The following is a 9,726-nucleotide window of genomic DNA, read 5'->3' as shown; positions in this document are numbered from 1 at the left end:
ACTGATTTCTAGTCGTGTCCTCTTTTGGAAGGCCAAACAAAGTAGTTTCGCTTTCACAATGAAACACACAGCTTCTTCACAACATGGCAGCGGCAGCAGCAACAATAAAGTTACGCCTTCTTTCTTTGCGTGAACATTTGGGCGGCGTTATGTAAATCTTCCCACATAGTGACGTAGACATGTGGGGGCGTGTTAGAACGAGCTGTTTTAGGTAGGTGTGGTTAACTCTTAACTTTTATAAAGAATATCTCTTTGGATTTGAGACTTTAGTCTTTGCAACTTTACAGATCTTCTTTATGCACCAAGAGCTTGTAACACTCCAAAGAGAAAGGAAAAATTGAAATCGCATCATATGACCCCTTTAATGCAATATGACCTTCCCTTTCTTATATCTTGCTTAAAGTTGCACTAAGGCAAGGCCGTAACCAGAGCTGGGTAGATTACTTACATATTGTAGTCCGTTACTGATTACAGATTATATGATGAAAATTGTAGTTGGTAATGTAATCTAGGTTACTCATTTTAGGTATTGTATTCTCACTACTTTAATTACTTTTAGATATATTTTTTTTATCCAGCTTGTTCTAAACTTACCATTAAACATAACATATTCATATAAAAAGAGCAAAGAGAAAATTTATTCAATTTTTTTAAAGGAAGATTTAAAAGAGAAAAAAGAAGAGTTAGGGCGAACCAATATAACATGAATAATTTACTGCCTTTGTTTGAATAATCATGTAATCCATAAAAAAGTAACTAATCTGATTATGAGCATTTTAAATTGTAATCTACTCTAATTACAAGTACTTAATTTTTAAAATCTTATTACGTAATCCAGGTTACATGTAATCAGTTACTACCCAGCACTGGTCATAACCATGTCCTGAACAATGGGGGTCCTTTTTTTTTTTGAATAAACCTTAAATAAATAAAATAGTAAAGGAAATTCTAGGTCTAATTCTAGTTGGCAAGTAATAATTTTTAACTGTTTGCAAACAGTATTTTAAAATATGCAAACATTTAGTTTTATTAGTATGCCTAATGTGTCAGAAATGCAAAACGCTTCAAGTCTCATCACATTCAGTTAGGAATTACATTAATCACGTAAATTATACCATATTTTCATAAATTATACCATAAAATACATTTATTTATTTATAGTAGGAAATTTACAAAATATCTTCATGGAACATGATCTTTACTTAATATCCTAATGATTTTTGGTATAAAAGAAAAATCGATCATTGTGACCCATACAATGTATTTTTGGCTATTGCTACAAATATACCCCAGCGACTTATGACTGCTTTTGTGCTCCAGGGTCACATATGACCACTGTTACATGAGCAAAACACATACAGACTTTATTTATTGAGACGAGTGTGCATATTCTTATTAACTCTTAACATTTCCTGAGTATAATTGAATTTGGTTTTGTCCGTGCTTTTTCAGTCTCTCTCGAATCCCAGGAGGCCGCTGTACTGTACCTGCCTTGCGTCGTCACGGTGGATGAGATTGTGAACCAAATCGAGGTGGCTGGTTTCAAAGCCATTGTTAAATCAAAACCTCGTCAGTTAAAGCTTTCAGCTAGTGAAGTCGAGCGCCTGCTCAACGCTCCCAAACAGGAGGAGAAGGTTTCAGAGCCGTGCACAGACTCCAGCATCACTACAGTGTTTCAGGTTACGGGAATGCACTGCAAGTCTTGCGTGGTCAATATTCAGGACAATATATCCAAGCTGCCTGGAGTGAGTTCGGTCGTCGTGTCCTTGGAGAACAGACAAGCTACGATTCAGCACAACCCAAAACAAGCCTCAGTGGTGGAGCTACAGAAAGCCATCGAAGCCCTTCCTCCAGGGGATTTTAAAGCTATCCTCCCAGCTTCCCCAGAGCCAGGCTTCCTCCAGCCGCTGGTATCAGTCGCGGAGATCCACATCGAGGGCATGACCTGTGGCTCCTGTGTTCAGTCCATCGAGGGCATGATCTCCCAGAAGAAAGGAGTGAGATCGGCCCAAGTGTCACTGGCCAATCATCAGGGAACCTTTGAGTATGACCCTTTAGTGACGACCCCTGAGGAGCTGAGGGCCGCCGTAGAGGACATGGGCTTTGATGCTTTTCTCCCTGGTAAGTGCTTCTTCTGTCTTCTTATATCTTCCCTTCTATATGTCTTTACTACTGACAGTTATGTAGACTGTATAACAGCTAGGGCTGCATGATAAATCGAAATTGAATCAAAATTGCGATTCGACAGAAGCTGCGATTGTCATGTGTATCTTTCAGTGAAGCACGGTTCTGTGATCAGCAGTAAATCTCCATTCAAAGGACTTGTCAGTGAACTACGGCTCTGTGTAGTAAATTCTGCTCCATCTGAAAGCACGTGATGATGATTTCCTACTGATTACAGAACCGGCTTTACTAACAAAATGCGCATGACAATCGCATTCGATTAATCGTGCAGCCCTAATAACAGCTCTACATTGTCCCAATTATGGTGCTTTTTGGTCATAAACACCTCTGATGCAGTACTTAACAAATAAAGCAATAAGACCCAAGAAGCCTTGGTTTACAGTGAATTTATAGCAGCTAAGGGGCGTTGTTAGGTACGACGCGAAGCGGATTGCCTAAAACCCCCTTAGCTGTTATAAATTCATTGTAAACCACGGCTTCACGGGGCTTATTGCTTTTATAAAACGGTTATTCCATATACGTAGTTAGGTTTCACAAAATAAAACAGAGCAAATAAAATGTAATGATATTAATAAAAACAGTATTCTTCCACCAAACAATCAGAATCAAGGACCAGAACTCTCCGTTTTATAAAACATAATTAGTGCTGGTAGATTATTTACAAATTGTAACCTGTTACTGACTCCAAATTGCACGGCAAAAATTGTAGTTAGTAATGTAATCCATTACATTACACACTTTAGGTGATGTAACCGGGGTACTTTTTGATTACTTTTGACCCAACTCGATTATCACATTGATTTAAATTGGATGATCTTGCATCATATTTATATAAAAAATTCTTAAAAATGAGGTTCGTGCAGGGTTTTGTGAGTTTAATGGAAACTAAATCATAAAAATGTAAAATTAAAATAAATAATTTCAAAATAACAAAGATCAAAATAAAACACTTACTAAAAAAGATGAAATATTTTATTTGTCTATGTGTCATGTGACCATTAACTAACATCATAACCGAGAACATGCAAATGTGTTACTTAATTAACTTATTACCTTAAAATCTTAGGGGTTCTTCAAGTAGTAAATATATTAGATGAAAGAAGTTTTTATGACCAAAAAAGTTTGTGAATCCCTGCATTACTTGTAAATAAGAAATAATGTGATATATATTAATAATATATTAGTAATATATTCTCATTTACTACCTAGCACTGCACATAATAAACCTGAATCATAAGAGTGACAATAACTGGGTGAATCTTAGGCATCATGCCCGATTTGTTTTGAGCCAGGTGTATTTTGAATGCAACTTCCAAAAATGTGTCTGTTTTTAGTAATTTAGTATGATTATATTAGGTAAAAAAAAAATTTTGGGGTTAGGTCACCCAAAAATTAAAATTCAGTAAAATCCGCAAGACTTTCGTTCATCTTTAAAACGAAAAAGAAGATATTTTAATGAAATATGAGAGATTTCTGTCCCTCCATTGAAAGTTTATTCCACCAAAACGATGACTCTTCAGAATATTCGTAAAAAGACATTGTAAAAGTCGTCCATGTGAATCTAACCAGTTTAATCCATGTCTTCTGAGGATATATGAGCACTTTAAATGATGAGCAGATTTAATTTAGGCTGTTCTAGACATGTACACATTGATCAATGCACATAAATAGAGCTCATCAAATATGGTAAAGGAAGTTAAAATGTGCTTACTTCATGCATGACAACCAATGAGATTTGTTTTTGCATTTGAGCTTCCATTTACCATATTTAATACCATATATGAAGTTCGAAAAAGGGTGCATAACACCAACTTCACAAGGAACATGTCTTGGGGCATATTTCACCACACAGTAAAATGGAAAAAAATTAAATAATAAATAATGTTTTGCATTAAGACGTGAAGTCTAGTTTAGGGTGGTTAAGATTTTCTGGCACTGTGACACTATTGTTATGACAAAAGCACATTTCCTTCCCAGTTCTCAACAGTGTCATGTGTCACAATGATTTATTTATTTATAGAATACAGAAATGCAAGTCATCATGACTCGGTGTTATTTACAAAAAATAAATAAATGAAACATCTCAAAGACAGTTCAGTGATACCATGATGTTTAAATTCAATTAAATTATATTTTATTCTTAATATTCCTTTTTTTTTTAAAGCTTTGCATTAATGCGAATTTGTAAGAATGTCACAGTCTTAATAGTTCTAATAGGCCTTTTGGTGATAAATAGAAACCTTTTTTCAATTTTTTATTTGTGGGTAAAATATGAACCAGATATTTTCTTGACAGGTTTTATGAGATTCACCTAATAACCTAACAATCTTTACATTTGTCTCGTTCTGTTAATGTTTGATAAAATCTTACTTTAGGAGTTCATTTTAATTTAACTAAATGGAAGGAACAATTTAATAAGTTATAGGAATAAATTCTTAATTTGTGGCCACGATATCTTGTTGTTTTTTCATGTTATGTCATTGCTTTGGGGGTGCAAATTAAACTAATTCAGAAAACACAGCAACAATGTCCTATATTGTCATTTCCACTGAAACCAATATGTGACCCTGGAGCACAAAAGCAGTGTTAAGTCGCTGGGGTATATTTGTAGCAATAGCCAACAATACATTGTATGGGTCAAAATTATTGATTTTTCTTGTATGCCAAAAATCATTAGGATATTAAGTAAAGATCATGTTCCATGAAGATATTTTGTAAATTTCCTACCGTAAATATATCAAAACTTAATTTTTGATTAGTAATATGCATTGCTAAGAACTTCATTTGAACAACTTTAAAGATGATTTTCTCAATATTTAGGTTTTTTTGCACCCTCAGATTCCAGATATTCAAATAGTTGTATCTCGGCCAAATATTGTCTGATTTTTCAAAATATTGTCTTATTTATTCAGCTTTCAGATGATGCATAAATCTCAGTTTCGAAAAATTGACCCTTATGACTGGTTTTGTGCTCCAGGGTCACATATCAGGTCACTTTTAACTTTGTCCTGTCATGTTTACAGAGACAAATTCATTGGTGCCTTCAGTGCTCAAAAGCCCATCGCCTCCAGCACCGTCTGTCCTGAGCTCGTCGTTATCTCCGGTCTGGTCAGCCGTGAAAGAGGATGAAGCAGAGAGTGACGCTGAGCTTGCAACAAACACGATTTCCAAATGTTTTATCCAGATTGGTGGAATGACCTGTGCCTCCTGCGTGGCCAACATTGAGAGGAACCTCAAGAACGAGCATGGTATCCCCAGTGCTTACTGATTACAGATTACACGATGAAAACTGTAGTTAGTAATGTAATCTAAGTTACTCATTTCAGATAATGTATTCTGACTACTTTTAGATTACTTTTTTAATCAAGCTTGTTTTAAACTTACCATTAAATGTACCACATTGATATAAAAAACCAAATAGAAAAAAAAAAAATTTTTGCATAAAATGCATTACATTACACCAGGGTTTCCCAAACTGCGCTTAATGTAAGAAATGCAGTGGGTGTGTAATAATTAAATAAATAAACAAAATGCAGTAGGTTAAGCTAATAATTAAATCATAAAATGTAAAATAAAAATAATGTAAACACTTGAACACTAAAAATAAAAATATTTTATGTTTTATAATATTTTATATTTAATATAAGTATAACAAATATTGAATATTTATTTGTTTGCCTTGCATGTTAATGTGACCGTTGACCATCAATGTGATTTTTAGAAAGGAAAACTAAAAGAGAATCAATAAATTATGAATAATTTACTTATATTGTGTGAATGATATGTAATCATGTAATGCATTAAAAAGCAATGGTAATCCGATTATTATGAGCATTTTAAAATGTAATATACTCTTAATTACAAGTACTTAATTTTTGTAATTCAGATTACATGTAATCAGTTTCTAGCCAGCATTGGTAATCCCTGGTCTTTACAAAACAAAGTCATGCTTCAATATAATTGCACTGTATTAAACCATAATGATGGTGTCTAAAATTGATCAGAACAAATTTCATAATAATAGGTTAGAATGCTTATTTACATACACAATATGTAAATGCTGTGTTCAAATCTCAGGATGGCTGTATTTAATGTGGCATCGTGTCTCTTTTCCTCAGGTGTACACTCAGTTTTGGTTGCACTGATGGCCAGTAAAGCCGAGGTTCGATTCAGCCCGTCGATCATCGATCCTCAGAGAATAGCGGAGTTTATCCGAGAGCTCGGCTTCATGGCTTCAGTGATGGAGAATTATGACGGCTCTGATGGGACCCTGGAGCTTGTGGTTAGTATGTCCGCAGATCCTATTGTTGATTTTTTACCCTTTTTTTTTTTATTATCAACACGAGTTTGTTGTTTTTAATAGGTCAGAGGGATGACATGTGCCTCCTGTGTTCACAAAATTGAGTCTAACCTGATGAAGCAGAAGGGCATCCTCTATGCTTCAGTTGCCCTGGCAACTAATAAAGCCCACATCAGACATGACCCAGAAGTGACCGGCCCGAGAGATGTGATCAGATGGATAGAGGTGAATTCACACACACACCCACATTATATTTATTATATGTATATGTGTGTGTGTATATATATATATATATATATATACTGCCATTCAAAAGTTTGGGATCAGTAAGACTTGTAATGTTTTTTAAAGAAGTCTCTTCTGCTCATCAAGGCTGCATTTATTTGATCAAAAATACAGGAAAAAACAATAATCTTGTAAAATGTTATTACAATATAAAGCTAATGGTTTCTATTTTAATATCCTTTAAAATATAAATCTTTGCTATCACTTCTTAACAATTTAATACATCCTTGCTGAATAAAAGTTTTAATTTCTTTCAAAAAAAGAAAGAATAAAAATTTACTGACGCCAAACTTTTGAATTTCTATTTTAAATAAATGCTCTTCTTTTTAACTTTTTATTCATCAAAGAATCCTGAAAAAAGTATCACAGGTTCCAAAAAAATATGAAGCAGCAACAGTTTCCAGCACTGATAATAAATCAGCATATTAGAATGATTTCTGAAGATCATGTGACACTGAAGACTGGAGTAATGATGCTGAAAATACAGCTTTGATCACAGAAATAAATTAGATTTTAATGTATATTAAAATAGAAAAACGTTATTTTGCATCATAATAATATTTCACAATATTACATTTTTTCCTGTATTTTTTTATCTAATAAATGCAGCCTTGATGAGCATAAGAAACTCCTGTAAAACACATTAAAAATCGTTCTGATCCCAATACTGCTCATCTAGTGTATATATATATATATATATATATATATATATGCAATTTTAAATAGTTCAGCAATTTGCTAAGCATGAAGTATGATAATCAGTGATTGGTTTTACACCAAGAGCACTGTTTTACTTGGCATTCTAAATCAGTTACTTATAAAGTTGTATATCAGTTCAATATGTTCTGGAACAAAGCTATAAATAATATTATAGGGAACCATGATAACCGTTTTGTAGCATGTGTTCTGACATGAACTTCCCTTTTTTGATGGACAGAACTTGGGATTTACAGCCTCTCTGGTGAAGAAAGATCGTCCTGGGAGTCACTTGGATCACAGCCGTGAGATCCAACAGTAAGTGCATGAGCGAATAAGAGCAATACATAAATACCTAACATAATAATCATGGAGTTTTAACATAACTTCTTAGTTCAAATGCTGTTTCCAGAGGAACCTAGTGAGCTGGCTTGCTGACCGCTGCCTACCTTCAGGCTTCTTAGGAAGCTTCAGAATTAAAACAAATCCTCTTGAGTGACTCATTTGAAGAGCTTTACATTGTGCCGCGCAATATAGCGATCCTTATGTGATGCACATGGTAGACTATATTAGAGTCTGAAGTTTTAGGAAGGGTCATCGCCAAAAATCTTTTAATCTTCAGTAGAACAGTCAAAAAGATTTTTAGCTCAAACCGTGATCCTTGTTGATTCATAAAATGCAATCAGTGGCTGCGCGTTTTTTTTTTTTAGAATAAAAATAAAAAGCATATCAAGGACCAAAAAATTATTACCCATGGATAAATCTGATTCTTTTGCGCAAACTGGTTCTTTCGTTTGACTAGTTTGCTTACATAATCACACAAAGATGTAACATATACACAATTATATTATTAAAGCACCCAATAATGATGTAAAAAGTGAATGTTTTACGTGTCTAAAGCATATAAAGTGAATTAACTAGTCTTCATCAGCTTGTCTTTTTACATAAACAATGAGAAACCATAACTTTCATTTGGTCTCTTCATTCAAGTGTTCACGCATGCTCATATCAGCGGCTCATCGTCTTCGGTTTGAGTCGAACTGTTTCCTCAGTTCAGTGACTGTTGGAGGAACTGAATCAGTTAATTCTTCATAGCATCAGATACGCCGCTGTTTTGACTCATTTTGAGTCAGAGTGACTGTCAGGTGTCTGAAAATGAGATTTGATTGAGTAACTGAACCGTTTCAGACGCTTCAGTCCGATTTGGTGAACTGATTCAACTTGTTCGCCAAAAAGAACCGGTTCAAAAGAATGATTCGTTTGTGAACCGGACATCACTCCAGACCTGGATTTTCTTGTTTGATAATGTCGCGGGTATCTCTCTTTCTACAATCTCCCAATTGCTCACTCTCTCTTCCCCATCGTGAAAGTAAACACCACTATCTGTTTTTCTTCCACATGTCATGTGTGGGGCTCCATGCCAAAGCAGGCATGCAATGCTGTCTTAATCTTGACAAAACAGGTTGCTGCTGCATCTATGATGCTTTAGGGGCCTTTGAAACATTGCTTTGAAAGCATGCAAGATTCAGGCAGTGGAAAGTGGCAGGAAGATGCATTTTTTTTATTTATTTTTTTTACTTGAGCGCTGCATTTTTAGATTGCTGTCACATGTGCGAGATGCTGCAGAAGACATGAGACAGGCTTACAGCAGTGATACACGTCTGTCTAGTGCATTTACATAGAAAAACAATGGAATGGAAAACGCTTTCTATGTGAACGGTCTCTTAAAATGCAACAATAGTTAAGCAGCTCACAAGGTAGTAGATCAGAGCTAATGTTGGCATCCTGTTTCCTCGCAGATGGAAGAGATCATTTCTCATCAGCTTGTTTTTCTGCGTGCCTGTTATGGGCATGATGATCTACATGATAATCGTGGATCACCAGATCGACATGTCCCACCACCACAACGCCACGGCCGAGGACAGAGAGAAATACCACTCCACCATGTTCCTGGAGAAACAGCTTCTGCCGGGCCTCTCCATCATGAACCTGATCTCGTTTCTCTTCTGTGTCCCTGTGCAGGTCGGTTACCTGCCAGTTTGTGGATTATTAATGCACTTTCTATGTTTCAAGGGGTCATATGATGCGATTTCATGTTTTCCTTTGTCTTTTGAGTGTTACGAGCTGTTTGTGCATATGTGACCCTGGAGCACAAAAGCAGTCTTAAGTCGCTGGGGTATATTTGTAGCAATAGCCAACAATACATTGTATGGGTCAAAATTATAGATTTTTCTTTTATGCCAAAAATCATTAGGATATTA

General features: G+C 35.1%; 1 protein-coding gene across 2 annotated transcripts in view; it reads left to right on the top strand.

Annotated features, from left to right (window-relative positions):
- The window catches only part of atp7a (ATPase copper transporting alpha), a 40,941-nt gene that overhangs the window by 8,261 nt on the left and 22,954 nt on the right, over nucleotides 1–9,726 (top strand). For both annotated transcript variants that reach the window (XM_016481191.1, XM_016481192.1), the window contains exons 4-9: nucleotides 1,453–2,121; nucleotides 5,208–5,432; nucleotides 6,303–6,466; nucleotides 6,548–6,709; nucleotides 7,707–7,783; nucleotides 9,265–9,487. In XM_016481191.1, the coding sequence (XP_016336677.1) occupies nucleotides 1,453–2,121; nucleotides 5,208–5,432; nucleotides 6,303–6,466; nucleotides 6,548–6,709; nucleotides 7,707–7,783; nucleotides 9,265–9,487 (1,520 nt within the window). The remainder of the gene's footprint in view (nucleotides 1–1,452; nucleotides 2,122–5,207; nucleotides 5,433–6,302; nucleotides 6,467–6,547; nucleotides 6,710–7,706; nucleotides 7,784–9,264; nucleotides 9,488–9,726) is intronic.

The sequence above is a fragment of the Sinocyclocheilus anshuiensis genome, unplaced genomic scaffold (genome assembly GCF_001515605.1).
Source record: "Sinocyclocheilus anshuiensis isolate Anshui unplaced genomic scaffold, SAMN03320099.WGS_v1.1 scaffold121, whole genome shotgun sequence".
NCBI classification, from domain to species: Eukaryota; Metazoa; Chordata; class Actinopteri; order Cypriniformes; family Cyprinidae; genus Sinocyclocheilus; species Sinocyclocheilus anshuiensis.
This window is presented reverse-complemented; position numbering and strand designations above follow the sequence as displayed.